The sequence below is a fragment of the Ostrea edulis genome, chromosome 10 (genome assembly GCF_947568905.1).
Source record: "Ostrea edulis chromosome 10, xbOstEdul1.1, whole genome shotgun sequence".
Classification (NCBI taxonomy): Eukaryota; Metazoa; Mollusca; class Bivalvia; order Ostreida; family Ostreidae; genus Ostrea; species Ostrea edulis.
In genome coordinates this window covers 14,698,069-14,716,962 of record NC_079173.1, presented here as the reverse complement: position 1 = coordinate 14,716,962, position 18,894 = coordinate 14,698,069, and the positions used below count along the sequence as shown (strand labels likewise).

The 18,894-nt window shown below is 37.1% G+C and overlaps 1 protein-coding gene across 1 annotated transcript in view; it reads left to right on the top strand.

Annotated features, from left to right (window-relative positions):
• Nucleotides 1–18,894, top strand: part of LOC125666395 (ubiquitin carboxyl-terminal hydrolase 40-like) — a 48,053-nt gene that overhangs the window by 4,492 nt on the left and 24,667 nt on the right. The window contains exons 6-19 of the mRNA XM_056152062.1: nt 817–963; nt 2,285–2,371; nt 2,639–2,695; nt 4,672–4,932; nt 5,029–5,097; nt 5,769–5,920; nt 7,208–7,365; nt 7,817–7,892; nt 8,290–8,458; nt 10,422–10,509; nt 14,566–14,639; nt 15,976–16,165; nt 16,890–16,995; nt 18,821–18,887. Of these exons, the coding sequence (XP_056008037.1) occupies nt 817–963; nt 2,285–2,371; nt 2,639–2,695; nt 4,672–4,932; nt 5,029–5,097; nt 5,769–5,920; nt 7,208–7,365; nt 7,817–7,892; nt 8,290–8,458; nt 10,422–10,509; nt 14,566–14,639; nt 15,976–16,165; nt 16,890–16,995; nt 18,821–18,887 (1,701 nt within the window). The remainder of the gene's footprint in view (nt 1–816; nt 964–2,284; nt 2,372–2,638; nt 2,696–4,671; nt 4,933–5,028; nt 5,098–5,768; nt 5,921–7,207; nt 7,366–7,816; nt 7,893–8,289; nt 8,459–10,421; nt 10,510–14,565; nt 14,640–15,975; nt 16,166–16,889; nt 16,996–18,820; nt 18,888–18,894) is intronic.

Genomic DNA, 18,894 nt, shown 5'->3' with positions numbered 1-18,894 from the left:
AACTTAGCAGCCCATTCATGTGTATTTACATACAGACAGAATATTACGTTAAAAGATTAAAAATAGATTATTACATTAAAGATGATTATTACATGTAAAACATGAAAGATTTTATAGTCCTTTATGCAAGGAATTAGGGAATGATATATTGATGTACCTACTGTCATCAGGATAGAAGATGTTGATGCTGGTTTAAGTTTACCAGAGATGCATTATTGGTGCTGGTAAAACTTGTGTTTGGGAGCCTTAAACCAGTATCGATGTTAAATTTAAAGTTTGAGGTTAATTGCTTTCATTCTGATACAACTCTCCATATCTTATTGGACATGAATTTCTTCTTTCGTTGGGTTTTTGAAACAATACATCACAAAGATTTGAATTTGAACATTTTGTTTTTGCACCAGTGTAATATGACATAATTGAATGCTTTAAGTTTTGTCAGCACACATTTAAATCAGAAGTCATTTTAATTAGGTCCGTGGGGATCAGGGTTAGAATAGGTCCTCAGTACCCCTTGCTTGTCGTAAGAGGCGACTAAATGGGGTGATCCTTCAGATGAGACCACAAAAACTGAGGCCCCTTGTCACAGCAGGTGTAGTACGATAAAGATACCTCCCTGCTTAAAGGCCGTAAGCGCCAAGCATAGGCCTAAATTTTGCAGTCCTTAACCGGCACTGGTGATGTCTCCATATGAGGGGAAAAATCTCGAGAGGAACATTAAACAATATATACATTTATACATTCAATTAGTCAATCATTAAGATTAGTATTGCATTGGTTGGTTGAGAATACATTGTGTGAATTGTTGTGAAATAGGAGGATTTTCTGGACCTGAGTGTTGCAGTGAGTGGGGCTAATTCGCTGGAGGCGGGGCTACGAAGTTATTATTGTGAAACGGAAACCATGGAGGGCAAGAACCAGTATCGATGTGAAAACTGTAATAAACTGGTGGATGCCAAAAAGGTACAAGTATTAATGTTGCAGCTGTTTGAAAATAAATGAGTAGAGTACGGGGGGGGGGGGGGGGGGGGGGGGGGGGGGGGGGGGGGGGGGTAGATCTACGAAGTACAGGTAGAAGCATGAATTTAATTTTGGGGCATATTATACAGTATAACCTGGTCTTGGATTAGTTTACACCTTATGATAAGCAAAGTGGATTATAAAAAAAGTGTAGTTAAACTTTATCAAAATTTACATAAACACTGATAAAATACAATACAAATCACTTTAGCTGCACAAGGATTCACTTAACAACTACCAATGAAGTGTCAAGTTGTGAAGGCAGCCATCTTAGTTCTACAGCCTATGTAATTTATTGATAAAATTTGAAAACGTGAGCATTGAGGGTAAAGTTTACTAGATCAATTTTGAAGTTGCTCCAACAGAAAATATGGGAAATTGTATTCATGAAGTCTTTGACATCAAACAAAACAAGTCATCAGATTTCAGAAAATGCAATCATTTGTGGTTTTGGGATTTGATGTAAGTTTTAAACTACACTGTACATCAAAGCTTACCATTGCATGCAGCATTGTCATGAATTACATGTAAACTTGACACAGTAAAAAATAAAAACTAATCACAATGTACAAGTTAATGTGACCTAATATCACCTGATAAAATGTGAGAGGCAGATCAAGCCATCCCTCCAGTGAGATATGTACGTGTATTAAAAATGAAATGGGAAAATTTACAAATATTTGATACATGTATGCCATTAATTTGAATATATTATCTTTGTTTTAAGCTATTCAAATATCATACAGAGGGCATTGAATTTTTACCACAGTGATTTGTGTACAAGTAGATGCTATGTCTTGTTTGACATTGAATAAAACAATCTGTATCTTATTGTACACATTGATTTTCCATTTCATTAAAGGTCTACAACTTAACTGTGCCATGATGTGAACTTTTTTTTGAAAAAATAGTTTCAGCTTCTGGTTGTCAGGGGGTTTGTTGCATATCCTAGTTTGTATTGGGCCATTCAGAAACTAGAATACTATAAGAATTAAATTGTAGGTTGATGTCCTAAATTACTTTTATCGTGAAATTTCCATAGGAGATCTTGGTCGGCCTATGCTTATGCCGAACCCCCTCTCATCTCCCACCCCACCCCCCTTTACAGGTAGATTTTTGGATGATATTGTGAAAGTTCATGAAGTCCACTTGTTTAAGATGTTCATTGGTAATGAAACTAAGCTGCAGGAAGCTGTGTTAAAGGAATAGATGAAGAATGAAGTTTATGTAATACTGTAGCTGCTAAACCAATTTTTATTTTCAGGGTGCTAAGCTCCGCTCACTGCCGAACATCCTCACAATCTCGCTGCTGAGATTCAGTTTTGATCTCATCAAAATGGAAAGATATAAGGTACAGACTGACACAGTGTGAAAATGTCGATGTGTGTTAAGGTTTAAAAAAATCATTCATTTGAAACTTGACAGATTGAAATATCGAAACTTTTAGTTTTGTAAAGAAAAATGTTGAAATCACTCAGAAAGATCTTATTAATATGAAAGAAGAAATGAAAGCCTCAGACCTTAGACTTAGAACTAGTAAAGAATTAATATTGATTAAGCATTAATTAAGGAAATTTTCTACAATGTGCATAAACAAAGCATGTTAATTATATTGCAGGAAGCAGGAAAATTTGTTTTTCCGACTTGTCTGGATATGTCGCCTTATGAAGAGAAGGTAAATCTGATTGGACTGTATTATGAATAGACCAGATTGCTGCAGAATTATTATTCACATACATGTATAATGATGTTGCTTAGTACAAACTTCCGTGATGTCGAGTCCTGATCATTACTAATTAACAGTCATGCCTAGTTAAGATGGTATATTATATAATTGTACACTGCCGCGGTGGCCTAGAGGTTAGAGCGTTCGCCCCGCAAGCGGAAGGCCAGGGTTTAAATCCTAGCTGTGACTCACCTAAGTCGTTAAAACAGGTAGTGACAGTTCCATCGCCAAATTCTTGGCATCAGGTGTGAATGTCACGGGTCATCGGAGATGACCTTAAAAACAGATGTCGCAATAGGTGTGGCACGCTAAAGAACCTTCACTGCTCAAAGGCCGTAAGCGCTGAGCAAAGGCCTAAATTTGAAGCCCTTCACCGGTCTTGGTGACATCATATGAGTGAAAAATTCTCGAGAGACATTAAGCAAAATAAAATCAATCAATATATAATTGTATATGTATTCACATAACCTTATCACTATTCACTGTCTATGAAACTGGCACTGTCTTTTGACATGTGAAGCAGGTTATTTATTATAATTGTATATTTCATTATGTTAATTTCAATTTTGTCTGAAATCAGTATTACATCTGTAATGATAGATGTGTGCAGTTCAGAAATGTGAACTCTGACAGTAGTAGTGCACCTGAATGATTGTTATGTATTCATATTGTTGTAATTAGTTACTAGTGAAACTGTACATGCTCCCCTGGGGGCCCTTAATTGGTACAGGGTTCGAAATTAACTTTTTCAAGCACTAGTCCGTATGGACTAGTAACTGTTGATGTTCACTAGTCAGCAAAGCATTTCACTAGTCCATCCAGTATATAATAAAATGATCTTCATTTTATTCAATAGTATTTAATCAAATCAAACACATCACAGTTGCGAACAATTCAATTTCTGACACCTATAGAAGAAAAAGAGACCACCATATTTTATTTCGCATTCAAGATCTTCAGAAGCATACAATATTAACCTCCGAGTTAATACTTTTATAAATGTCCATAAGTGCGTTCGAGATCGACGTCCCTGTTGTTTTGGTGCTCAGATCTTAAAGTCACAAGAGTTTGAAATTTTATCAATAAAGTAAAAAAAATTCACTCGATTGACCAAGTCATGAGCTATAGTGTTATGAACTACTGTGTTAGAGTCACGAATGTCGAGAAAATGTGCGCACAAACGTGCATGTTCTCAGACCACACTACATGCAATTCTTGCACCTAGAACACGTTCTCGTGATGTGTACTCGGCGTTCAGAATCGGCAGGAATTTGACACTTTGTGCCCGTTCGAAGAACGGCGGTCTCGAAAACACTCCATATGTTAGGAAGATCAGGCTGTCATAGTCATGCAAACACTTGACCATGCAGGTAATCAACCATAAGTTCAAACATCTAAGCGACTCAGACAAATCTTGCTAAAAATCTTTACCAATTCAAGATTGATTTCTGGATTTTCACTAGTCCGTACGGACTAGTACTATAAAGAGTTCACTAGTCTGACACGTTTTTTACTAGTCTCGGACTTACGGACATGAGTTAATTTCGAACCCTGTGGTATATTATTGTGATGGTTTTTGTACACAGTTCAGTATATAAGAACCTTAATTACTGTGTGTATGTGTACATAACTGTGTTACAAGGCTTGACCAATAAGTCATATTCTTCTAAATTTTGTTGTGTACTTATTGTAGGATATTTAGAATTCAGCAATCAGAGGTGATTCACTATGTTACATGATCATGAATTGAGGTTTCTCTTACAATGTACATGTATGTGTGATAATGGATAAATGCAGATTTTCATATTTGAGCAAAACCATAAATTAGTGCTCTTGATTGATTGTCAATGGTGCTAAGATACCTTAACATCATTCATAGTGTCTGGCTGTGAAAAACGGTGGCTGTATTTAAGCATTGTTTACAGGTTGAAGGCTCGTCTGTGTACGAATTGTTCTCTGTGGTGGTTCATAAAGGCGGGGCTCACGGGGGGCATTATACGGCCTACATAAGGGACACAGACAATCTAGGAACGTGGTTGTCTCCAGAAGAAGGTGGAATCTCGATGCTCGGTAGTCTCGAGTCTGGAGAACTCGATGTGATTGAGTGTGACTCACCAATTGAACTTGTACAGACCATACTTCACCATGCTCCTGAGAAATGCCTGACTATTGACAAGCTTGGAGGGGTAAGAATTTTAATGTGCAAGAATTCATTGTGTTTAAATGAATAGTAAGAATGTGTTTTCAACATAAGATGAATCTTTGAATTTACTTGTTTGTAGGAAATCACAAAGAAGACAGGGGTGTCTTGGAATAAAAGATTTAAAAAGCAGTATGGTCCTATTACAAAGGTAAGTGGGTGTAATCATTAATTGATATTTAATAGACATGATTCTTGTTAATAATAATAAAATCTGCAAATAAAAATGGGGGGGGGGGGTGTATACTGGAATCACCTTGTCTGTCTGTCTGTCCTCAGATATAAGTTGTCCAGAGTATATCTTTAACACCAATAAACAGATTTGATGAAATGTATGATGATGTGTATATCTTAGATGAATAATGAAGTTGTGCACCTGCTATTTTGTTTGAGATTTTTCTCATTTAAGGAAGTTAGGGATATTTTTTTTTCCATTTTGAGGGAGGGGGGATATGTTATCATTGTCCAGTATATATTAAAAAACATTTTTTATTCTTCAGTGATCACTATTTACTAACATCCAATAAGCCCTGCGGGGGTATTGGTCCTATTAGGACAGTTCTAGTTTGATGTTGCTCTGCAGTTACTCTGCATGAATTTTAAGTATTTATGAAAATTATGTCAATTTAAACGAGATTAGGAAAATTTATAAAATTTAATGCTGTAAGGTTTGACTCGAGTGAATATTTTGTAGCTCTCATGTTGTCATATTCTTAATTGACATTCGTTACATCTTATATTAATTAATTTTATAGCCCTGATGTTGTGATATTCTTAATTGACATTCATTACATCTTGACAATGTATTAATCAATTTTGTAGTTCATTGTGAAGTATGATGACAAATTCTTTTTTGATCCGTCCTCAAACTCGGTCAGTTTAAAGCAGTACTCTAGTGAGGTGTCGTCACAGACTAAGGAGGCCCAGGTGTCCTCGTCAACCAACACAGAGGGAGATAACTCTAAAAGATCCAGGTACGCAGATTTCTGCCTAACATTTGTGCCTCGCATCTGCATAGGTATCCAGAGATCTCTTTATTAGGTTGTCCTGTGGTGCACACTGCACCTTGAGGACTGTGTGTATATTCTGAAAAATAATTTAAGAAAGATTTATGAATTTTTTATGCAGCTCCTTTTAGCTTAACTGAGCCAAAGGCTCAAGAAAATTATTAGGTTTGCATTCCGTCCAACCGTCTGTCTGTCAGTCTGGTAAATCAGTTTTCCACACTTTTTTCTCTGTTCTTGCAGATATTTATTTCATATTTGGTACTTTACTTTGCCATAACAAGTTACAGATCAAGTTTGAATTCCATCTCGATCCGTTGATTTTTTTTACCAAGTTATGGCCTTGGACTTGGAAAAATAGTATGAATTATCAGTTTTCCAGACTTTTTTTTTTATTGTGCTTACAGATATTCATTTGATATTTGGTACATTGCATTGCCATAACAAGTTACAGATCAAGTTTGAATTTCATCTCGGTCCGTTAATTTTTTTTACTAAGTTATTAATTTAATTTAAACAATATTTTATTATGGATTAAACATAAATGGATTAGGCAGCAGGCTTGCAGCCTATATAAGCCTTCTCCAAGTTATTGCCCTTGGATTTAGAAAATTAGGATGAATTATCAGTTTTCTTGACCTTTTATTATTGTGCATACAAGAAAATATCAAGTTTAAATTTCTTCTTGTTCCATTGATGTTTCACAAAGTTATTGCACTTGGACTTGGAGAAATTGCATGAATTATCAGTTTCTGAACTTTTTTATTGTGCTTACAGATATTCAGTCATTTAATATTTTGTACATTGCTTTGCCATAACAAGTTATTGATCATTTTTTAATTTTTCCTGATCTAGTTTTACCTGAACAGTAGTTGATTTCCAACCATTCTTATCCTGGTTCCCCAATTTCCCCGTCTATCATAACCAATAAACCTACACAATGAACTTTGAATATTGTTGCGGTCCAATAATTTTTGCATCTGGTAGGGGACTATGTATTGCTATGCAATACTCTCAGAATCGTTGTTTTGATCAAATTACAAGAAGCCACCCATACATGCATTTCTTTTATTGATTTCTTACTATGGTGAAAATTACATATCACTAATCACTGTGAAGTGTGCTTGTTTTGGTACATGTATGACAATGAGAATTATTAACATCAGGTAAATATATTATCAGGGCAGGTGACAGAAGACAAAAGAAATTGTCTTTTTACAATGGAGGATTAATTGACCTCTCATTATTTTTGTCTAGGCCTCAGTCCCCTCCTCCACCTTCAGGCTATTGTTGGTTTCATTTTAACGACAGCCATGTGCATTCGGTTCGAGAGCAGGAGCTTCAGAACACGTTTTCCGGGAAGTCCAGTGCCTACATGTTGTTCTACAGACGTATTGTTGAAGAGTCAAATAACGGTAAGATCAGACCAGATACACTAAATTATTTTCTTCTGGGGAACTAATCAAGGGCGAAAATACATGTATTTAAAGACGCTGCCCATTTTATGCAATATTTTTATGTATCATTTCATAAAAAAATATGCAATTATACAGTTATACGGTGGAATTTTTCATTTTACTGAATTTTCATGCATAGATCCAGAAACTTTGAGGGTTCTTATCTGTTATTTGTTGCGGGAAGGGTGTGTTTGTCCAACCTATGCTAGGGGTCAAACATTTATTATTATATAACTAAAACTGCTTATGAGTCAAAAGTATAAGATTTTGATCAATTGAGTTGGTTGGGGGGGGGGGGGGGAGTGGTAGGGAGCATGGATGGGATGGGTGCATATTCTTCCCTCTAGGATTCAGCATTTACCTGAGTTATTGTGCCTGTTTAATTGATCATCTTTAGCTATCCTTTCAGCTTCATCTGTGTGTTCTATACCAGCATCCTTAGTGATGGATGTCACCGCTGAAAATGAGGATCTACAGAAACAAAGGTGCTTCAAGTTCATTTAGTTTATCTCGATAAGCTGCTCAGATCTTACGTATAGATCGCAGACCTTCATTTAATTTATTCATCTCGATAAGCTGCTCAGATGCTATTTATACAGAGACTTGACTACAGAGATTCATTTATACATCTCGATTAGCTGCTCAGATGTTATGTATACAGAGACTTAACTACAGAGATTCATCTACAAAATTTAGAAATATTCATGCAGGCAATTTTATATCACAATGAATAAAGTTTAAGAACAAAACCTCGCAGATTTTCTGACATATGAGTTTGAATTAGTTATGGTGTATCATTAAACAAGAGGAGATTGTTAAAAGCACTGAATGAAGATGGAGGAGTTATTTAACAGATTATATATTTTATGTTTTTCTCCATAGAGAGGCTTATGAGGTAGAACTAAACAAGTTAAACCTCCGTATCCACTTTGCTGCTTGGTTCATGGTCAGTGATGGTGTACTACAACCACAGGACTTTGAGAGTAGTTATCTCCCCCTGATACTGGACCGTCGACAGAGCCTGGTAGATCTCCGGATTGCTGTAATGGAGGTAAATAGGAGTACCGTAAACGGGGTTATTTTATTTTCGCCTTTCTACACTTGCTGACGATTTCGTCCCATTTTAAGTGTGTCTGACGCTGTTGTTTTAAAAGAGAGGGAGAGAAGGAAATGCTGTTATATATAGTTTTGTGCAGTCTTTAAGTCTCCCGCTGACAACAAGGGCAATAGGGACAAAAATGAAAGGGTTAGGGGGGCGGGGGGAGATATTTTCCCTGTATACAGTATTCTCTAAGTGTCAGGGTGGTGGCCATTATCATCTCTCCTTTTCTCCGATTCAGTTTCTCTTTGGAAAGTTAGGTCAATAACGCATATTTTTATAGAATTTTATCATAGTATATATCTCTCTCTCTCTCCTTTCTCTTTTCTCTCCCTCATGTCCTCCTTTCTTTCTCTCCCCCGCCCTCCCTCTTCCTCCTTCTCTCTCTTGTCTCTCTCTCCCCCTCTCTCCTTTCTCTCTCCCCTCTCTTTTCTCTCCTTCTCTCTCAGGCAAAAGAAAATTGATTGTGTCTTCTGTGGGACATAGGCAATGTGACACTTTGTTGCCAGTCCATCTGTCTGTCACTGTCTGACCCATCTGTCTGTCACTGTCTGGTCCATCTGTCTGTCATTGTCTGGTCCATCTGTCTGTCTGTCACTGTCTGGTTCATCTGTCTGTCACTGTCTGGTCCATCTGTCTGTCACTGTCTGGTTCATCTGTCTGTCACTGTCTGGTCTGTCTGTCTGTCACTGTCTGGTTCATCTGTCTGTCACTGTCTGACGCATCTGTCTGTCACTGTCTGGTCTGTCTGTCTGTCACTGTCTGGTTCATCTGTCTGGTTCATCTGTTTGTCACTGTCTGGTTCATCTGTCTGTCACTGTCTGACTCATCTGTCTGTCACTGTCTGTCTGTCTGTCACTGTCTGGTCTGTCTGTCTGTCACTGTCTGACCCATCTGTCTGTCACTGTCTGGTTCATCTGTCTGTCACTGTCTGGTTCATCTGTCTGTCACTGTCTGGTTCATCTGTCTGTTACTGTCTGACTCATCTGTCTTTCACTGTCTGTCTGTCTGTCACTGTCTGGTTCATCTGTCTGTCACTGTCTGTCTGTCTGTCACTGTCTGGTCCATCTGTCTGTCACTGTCTAGAAATTGTTTTAAGACATAGGACTCTGATATGTAGCTGGTGAATTTTTTGTGAGGTCAATTGGTGTATTATCCTATGTGTAATAATGAAGATGCCGGCTAGACACATTCATTAGAAGACAAGTAAAAAGTATTCTCCAAGTCATATTCTTTTGGGATCTTCCTGAAATCTAGTTTGAAAACAGTAGCATCATTAATGACTGAACTACATGATGAAATTCTGTGCAGTTTGTACGTGTACTGTAGCTGCAGAACTGTAGCTCTCCGAAAAAAAATTATGTTGACAGACTGGAGAGCTACAGTGCTACTCATAGTAAAAACTGTATATTTATTGCGCACGAAAAGCTGCGCTCGGTTCTAGGTTTATTTCTCCAACTTCTTACACAATCTACCCAAAAGCACGAAATGAAAAAAATTCCTCAGACATTTATCAACTACTCTCGTCCCTTTACTAACCTTACAAATGTTTTAAATGGCTCTGATCAGTTTCGGAAAGTCATACGTTCGAACTTTTCGCCTATCGACAGTCATGTTTACTTGTAAGCGAGATCTCGTAAACATTTGTAAGGTTAGTAAAGGGACGAGAGTAGTTGATAAATGTCTGAGGAATTTTTCATTTCGTGCTTTTGGGTAGATTGTGCAAGAAGTTGGAGAAATAAACCTAGAACCGAGCGCAGCTTTTTGTGCGCAATAAATATACAGTTTTTACTATGAGTGGCACTGTAGCTCTCCGGTCTGTCAACATAATTTTTTTCGGAGAGCTACAGTTCTGCAGCTACATGTACTGTAGAAGTGTTAATGTCTGAATGTTCATACTCCATTTTTTTCTCAGCTTGGAGGAGAACTAGTGCCGGAAGACTTTGTGATCCATACCATGAAGGAACTTCCATCCGGATACCACCTGTACACTGCTCTCATTGGTATGATGCTCTTAATGGACTGAGAAATATCTTAAGGAGGGGTAACACATGTACAGTATTCATAATAATTGTGAAGGATGATTGATTGATTTTATATTTTTAAACTTCCCTCTCGAGAATTTTTCACTCATATGGAGACGTCGCCGTTGCCGGTGAAGGGCTCCAGAATTTAGGCATATGCTCAGCGCTTACAGCCTTTGAGCAGGGAGGGATCTTTAACATGCCACACTTGCTGTGACAAGGGACCTCGGTTTATGTGGACTCATCCGAAGGACAGTCCCATTTAGTTGTCTCCAACGACAAGCAAGGGGTACTGAAGACCTATTCTAACCCAGATCCCCACGGCATTGTAAAGGATGAAAAGTCTAAGACATGTTTGATTCTGAGAAGATAGTGGAAAACCGGATCACACTCTTGTGAAATCCACAGTATCAAAAAACGAAACATTGCTGGGTATACAGTACACGACACGAGTTTTATACACCCCACCGTGGAAAGACCACGGTGGAAAATCCACGGAGATACACCGTGTCCTCCGTGTTCCACGGTGTGTGTTATTTGCGAATACACACAGCTGCTAAGAGCTTTGTTCTGGCCACGGGCGCCTTGCGGGAGATGTGAAAATGTGCCGCAGGCCAAATAATCCAGATAAGGGTGGAATTTTAAGAAAAAGAAAAAATGTCAATAATTTCCCCCCTGATACTTATATTGTTTTTCAGCATATTGAACCGATTTCAACGATACCAAACACTACATATTATGTTTTTAAGAAAACCTTGTTTTGAATTTTTTTCTTTTAATCTTCTTTCTTCATTAAAATATTCTTAAATTCTATGTTTAAATCATGCGTACTTGCAGGCAATTCCTGTTTTGAATGCGAATTAGTATATTCAGTAAATGAAAAACATACACGTACAACATGTGATAGGGATATTTAATAATTACAGATGTGCTCTCTCTCTCTCTCTCTCTCTCTCTCTCTCTCTCTCTCTCTGACAAATGCGCTGTTTAACATAATTACCTCCATCATATTGTGTTGATATGCATCTTGACAAATATAACTTGATCCAATATAGAAATTAGAGCATTGTCGATGATTAACAAATTGGAATTAATTTATTACGTAATTAATAGAAGCAAAAATACAAACCATCGAATGATTTATTTTTAAAATCCCGAGTTAATTACATTTGACCGAGACTTATGTTCGATGTACTTTCAATAAAAAAAAATGTTCATCGCGAGTGTCTGGATAATGCAATGATTTTTGTATAATAAGTATATACCATGCAAATTTCTAGGGTCTTGTCACAGTATAACTAAATTACGGTTAACTAGTTTGGGTTTTGACTTCTCATGAAAAGTGTGAAATATATTGGGTCGGCGCGATATCAGTTCTAGTCTAAGATCACGGGTATCTTGCGCCGACCCAATATATTTCACACTTTCCACAAGAAGCTAAGCACTTCTGTTGATTTCAAATACACGGATTAGCTGACCCCCATTGTTCTACTGAGGCGAAAACCCCTTCGAATTTGCAAGGAATGTACAAGTTATACACAGGTCATTGTTATAGTCATACATCATAGTACCGCTAACCCGACAAACATTTTTTTTTTATTTTGAAGAAGTTATTGAATGACAAAGTATGACCAAACTGCAGATTGGACTTTATAGAGCCCCGTGCTAACATTACTTATATTTTTCAATGTATCAGAAGGGGTACGTTGCCGGTTAAGTTGTGTAAATTTCTTGATAAGCAATAAAATAACAACAAAAATGGTTCTTAAATTGTCCGATTACAAAAACCTTTCAAGTTTTCAAAGTACACCCTCTCCGATTCTATGTGCTTGTAATCAATATTTAAGGATGTAAATCCTCGGTGTCAAATGTAATTAGTTCATGAAATAAAAAACCTAATGTACATATAAACAGAAATGACTTAACGATTATTTGCTTTTGTTCATATACGCTATCGATTATTAAAATCTTTAATTTAATCTTTAGATGCATTAGATAATGAGAGAGAGAGAGAGAGAGAGAGAGAGAGCATTGGTAATCATTGATTATAATATTCATGAATGTATGCAGATACGGGAAGTTTAATACGTTCAGTATAAATCTTGAAAGTACAATTTCTTTCTGATTAATTATCCATCCCCTTTCATTCTGATATTTTTTTTTTATTTCCCATTTTGTTTTCTTTCAATGCTAAATTGTTTGGCTGGTCCGGGTTAGGACTAATGAATGAGTCCCCCCCCCCCCCCCCCCCCCCCTTCTAAAACGATGTTACATTCCTAGCTGTCTATCTCCCTCTCAGTCAAAAATGAAATAAATACATGCTATATATACTGTAACATCATTGGATTTACTGGATAATTCTTCGATTGGACCTTCATAATACATATTATGTACATGTTAATGCAAGCGGACTATCTAGGCTTTTTTTTCCATCTTCGCTAGCCGAGATTATTCGTCCACGAAGGCACAGTTGACTCAAAACCCATTGCTAGCGGAGATTAGATGAATTTTACCCCCGTATTATGTTATAACTGACCAAAACCTAGTACGTTTGTTTTACAACTGTCATTCAGAAGACGTGCAAGTTATTGAGTTACTGAATAAACGAGAAAACGTCTGCATTTTTATTTCAATCGTTGTCAACTCTTTACTTTGTGATATTTCAAGACTACATGTACTCAATTCAATTTATTGGATCTCATCACCATTATGCAATGGTATACAAAAATATAAGACAAAAAGCTGTTATATATACATTTAGTAAATGATACATGCGTGTAATAAAGTATTTATCAAGTTAGAAAAAAAAACAACAAAAAAAAACTGTTATTATTAATGTGAAGTATGGGTATTCTAGGTAGGGGAGCACATTTTATTTTATTATTTTCTTAATGAAAGTACGGAGTTTTCTAAAGGTTTGTTTAAAAGTAAAGATATTTTTAATATTTATTTGTTTAGGTGATAAAAATTTGATTCTTTGCTCACATTGCTTCACAGTTGAGTACATAATGAAATTCATATCCAATGTAAACATGTACTTGTATATAGCTGACCTTAATCACATATTCCTAATACAATGAAAAATTTACGTAAATATAAACTATTGCTTATGGTACACATTTCTTTGAACTGCTGTTTATCAAATTGAAATTACTGGCATGTGATTGTCGTTGTTCATGACCCTTCTTTTATTTGGTGAAATTGTGCTGCATGCACGTGCCGTGAAACAATGTACCGACGAGTGGTAGGAATAACACAGGTGTTTATATACAGGATGTCGAGAATTTAGGCGTTTCATAAAAAGGTGTGGACGTCTGCTGGGAAGTCTACATACGGATATGTACCGAAAACACCAACGTATCATTAAACAACAATTACAAGAATTGAATGATTTATAGCTAATTTTTAAATAAGTAATGGGGTGGGGGCATGCATGCTGGCCAAGCGAAAAGGTTTTCTGGGTGAATCATTTCGGAAATTATTTCTTTGTTTTATCACACGGAGGTACACGGTGGCATCGACGGAGGTACAGGTGACATCCACGGAGATGCGCGGTGGCATCCACGGAGATCCTCCGTGGACTTCAATGTCTAGCTCGCGCGGAAAAATAGGACTTCAAAGGTGCCGACAATTTTAAAGGTCCACCGTGTTTGGGGCAAATTTGTTCCACCGCGTTGCGTGGAACACGCATAAAACTCATGTCGTGTACTGTATAATAAAACAGAGTACCAGGTAATCCTCACAGTGTCCTAATGCCACACAGTCGATTCATCAATGGTGAAAATATCCGAGTACACAGTAGTTGTGCTCAGGCAGTCCAGGAGGTATATAAAGTGTGATTCTTTGTTGAATGTGACGATTTACAGGCCCTCTGTATTCTGTAGCCATCCTCCCGAATCTGTTACTAATTTCTGATGCATTTCTCTCAGAAACTGTGAACCTTGGCTTTGTTTATTTGATGAAGTTTCATGCACTGTAAGTTGTGAAATGTCTGCAATCTTTTTCTAGTCAGATTTCTTAAACTTCCATTCACAGGATCAGAAGACGTGTCTCTCCAGAGCCTGGGGGTGGGAGATGAAATGTCCCTGTTTGTTTGGAATGGACAGATGGTAAGACAAATTGCATACAGATCCACAAGGGGCAGTAGGAAACATGCCAATTTAGTATCAGCCAGCAAACGAAATTATTTTAAAATAAAAAGAGATTCATAACTCGGGTAACAAATAAATGATGAAAATAACCTTTTACATTTAATAGCGGATAAAGAACCTCTGTAGAAAGAGGTCATGCATGTTGTTTAATGATCGTGAACTGAATTCTTTGGCAGTGTGTTGATTTATGCTGCACCAAGCATTAATGGCCACAGATATTGAACACCAAGCATTAATGGCCCCAGATATTTTAAAAACAGCAAGCATTAACGGCCCAGATATTAAACAGCAAGCATTAACGACCCCAGATATTAAACAGCAAGCATCAACGGCTCAGATATTAAACAGCAAGCATTAACGGCCCAGATATTAAACAGCAAGCATTAACAGCCCCAGATATTAAACAGCAAGCATTAACGGCCCCAGATATTAAACAGCAAGCATTAACGGCCCAGATATTAAACAGCAAGCATTAACGGCCCAAATATTAAACAGCAAGCATTAACGGTCCCAGATATCAAACAGTAGTTACGATATGAGGAGTTCTTGTATGATTTCTGAAATAGATTTAAATTTTATATTAAACTAATGTTACCATACTTTGTGTATTGGCTTGGGTAGCTCAGTGGTTAGATCACCTAACTAGTAATGCGAGGGTCCCAGGTTTAAAACCCGATTCCCTCCCCCCCCCCCCTTCTTTGCTACAGTGATGTCCATTTATACAACTTACTATAATACACAAGAGCTTACTTAACATATTTATTGCAACAAGCAGGAACTATCGAAATTTGCCAACTCTAAAACAGACATGATTATATACCCCCAAGATTTTGAGATAGAAACAAGATAGAATGCTATTGAATTGTAGTGCAATGTCACAAAATTAGATATATTATAAATGTCGAGTATGTCCTTAAAAGTAAATTACAGATGGTTGAAGCTAACCAATTTTGGATAAATAATATTTTACATACAATGCTCTTTTCTTTCTACCTCCTATGACATTATTAAGCTGGGACTTTTTATCCATATGTTGCAATAAAAAAGTATGTCACGGCTTCATGGTGGCTGATACCACCGTAACGTATGCTCTACAATTTGTTTTCCGATGTTTGCCTGTTAATTAATGTTGTAGAAAACAAATCCTTATTATAAACCCCCTATTCAAGCTTGTAATGGGCATATTATTTAAAATTACTGCTTCCAGTACTTTTGTTAAAATGAGGTATGTTGCAGAATACACATACATGTAATTATGTTAGAATTTAATGCTGAATCGAACTCTCCCAATCAGGTCGATGGAGTGACTGTGTCTGTGGGCGAGGAAACGGAACCAATACTGCTAAATATAGCTCCACCAGAGGGGGATTCCCTCATCAGGGGTTTTTCCAAAAATTTGCTGTTAACAGATGTTATGGACACGGTGTGTGAAGTATTTCGTCTGAGCCAGAGTTCTGTTACAATACAGAGGCTGGTGGGAAAAGGTGAGCCCCTGAGTCATTGTTTTATGTGTTGTTGGTACTTTTGAGAATCTTTCACACAAGTTAAGGGATGTTCACTGTGACCTCATTTTCAGCAGCGCAGGTTTTTTTTAGTATCGACACACTGTGACATTAGACGTCAGTTTAATCATCTCATGACATGTACTGTATACTATGAGGTTTAGAATTATCAAGCCCTGTCAGTTTGTGTGGTGGGAGAAGGTGTGTGGCAAAATAAAAGTAGGTCACAGTGACCTTAATCAAGAATCTATAAAATACACATAAAAGAAATTTTATCAGGCTTTACATAAACTTGGATACCCTAGGACTTAGAACCGTTACACTTTATCACTTGATGCATGTTAGGAATTTAGAAAAGCATTGTCCAGCCAATGGATTGAATACTATGAGGTTAAGAACTACCTTATTGATTTATTTATGACAGTATTCGAAGTTTAGTGCAAATACTGTAAACCAGCTTTTATTCGCGTGAGAGAAAATTTCACGAGAACCTGATCGCCCTGAAGAACCAATCTTTGAATGTCTGTCATAGGCTCGAGAAAGGCTCTGTCGTGAATTGTGATATACAGTAGCCGCGAATAAAAGTTGGTTCTCAGTACTGCATTTACAGATTGATCAATGTAACAAAACATCCAATGTATAAGATAATGAAGGTGAAATCGGTATTATGTATAAGATAATGAAGATGAAATCGGTATAATTTCAGGGGAACAGAAATTGCTAGCATTTACACCAGAGGAACTAACACAGTCCATATCAGAGCTAAAGCTTAGCAATGGATCAGCATTATTCATTGTAAAACAAACTGAACAGTGAGTGAAAGTCAATCAGTTTAAAGTTCTAACTAGATGCCAGGGATTCATTACAATAGCTGCAGTAGTTGGAGCTATTTTATGACACTTGCATGTTTATATTACTGTTTACCAACTTTTGTTCATGTACACAACTGTATAAGAAGGAAATGATTTTTTTGACACCAAAATATCCAGGTGATTGTAGAACTAGAAGACTGTCATTGCTGTTTAGCTCCCCAGAGCCAAAGGCTCAAGTGAGCTTTTCTGATCAAAATTTGTCCGTTGTCTGTCATCGTCGGTGTCGGCGTCGTTGTAAACTTTTCACGTTTTCATCTTCTTCTCCAGAATCACTGGGTCAAATTCAACCAAACTTGGCACAAGGAATTCTTGGGTAAAGGGCTTTCAGGTTTGTTCAAATGAAGGGCCATGTCCCATTCAAAGGGGAGATAATCACAAAAATGCAAAATTAGGGTAGTGTCATTTAAAAATCTTCTCAAGAACCACTGAGCCAGAGGAGCTGACATTTACATGAAAGATTCCTGACATAGTACAAATCCAAGTTTGTTCAAATCATGGCTCCGGGGTTAGGATGGGGCCACAATAGGGGATCAAAGTTTTACATACAATTATACAGGGAAAATCTTTAAAATTCTTAAGAACCACTGAGCCAGAAGAGCTAAGATTTACATGAAAGCCTGCTGACATAGTGCAGATTCAAGTGTTTGTTCAAATCATGGCCCCTGAGGGTAGGTTGGGCCACAATAGGGGATCAAATTTTACACAGAAATATATAGGGAAAATCTTTAAAAATCTTCTCAAGAACCAATGATCCAGAAGAGCTGAGATTTACATGACAGCTTCCTGACAAAGTGCAGATTCAAGTTAATTCAAATCATGGCCCCCGGGGCTAGGTTGGTGCCATAATAGGGGATTGAAGTTTTACATAGAAATATATAGGGAAAATCTTTTAAAAATCTTCTTCTCAAGAACCAATGAGCCAGAAGAGCAGAGATTTTCATGAAAGCTTCTTGACAAAGTGCAGATACAAGTTTGTTCAAATCATGGCCCCTGAGGGTAGGTTGGGGCCACAATAGGGGATCAAAGTTTTTCGTTGAAATATATAGGGAAAATCTTTAAAAATCTTCTTCTCAAGAACCAATATGCCAGAAAATCTGACATATACATGAAAGCTTCCTAACATGGAGCAGATTCAAGTTTGTTAAAATCAGCCCCCCCCCTTTCCGGGGTAGGTTGGGGCCACAATAGGAAATCAAAGTTTTGCATAGAAATATATAGGGAAAATCTTTAAATAAAAATCTCCTCAAGAACCATTGGGCCAAAGAAGTTGACATTTACATGAAAGCTTTCTGACATAAAGCAGATTCAAGTTTGTAAAAATCATGGCCTCCAGGGGTAGGTTCAGGCCACAATAGATTCTAATGTTTTACATGTAAATATATATGGAAAGTCTTCAGATATGGGCCAAGGTGACTCAGGTGGGTGATATGACCTATGGACTTCTTGTTAGAAGATAAAATAGATTTGTCTATTTTGGCACAATGTTTTCATTTGACTATGATATCGTGAATAGATCAATTATGCTCATCCCTTAATTATTCTAGTGCAAAACTAGTGATGATATTGCTCATTTTGTTTGCTTTCCCCTCCAAAAATCATATGTAATCCATTTGAATTGTGGGGAGAAATCTGGTACATGTGTGTGGATCTAGGACTTAGGGGGGTGGATGGTATGTGACACACATTCAGGAACTGCTATTTTAGATTTAAGGAGCTTTGACAGAGGTAAGTGTTCTCTTAATGTTTGTTATCTTGTGTTTTCCAGAAGTAACCATGCATCGAACATACCGGTCAACGTCAAATTTACAGTTACCATTGAAAATCGATGTCAGGTCAGTG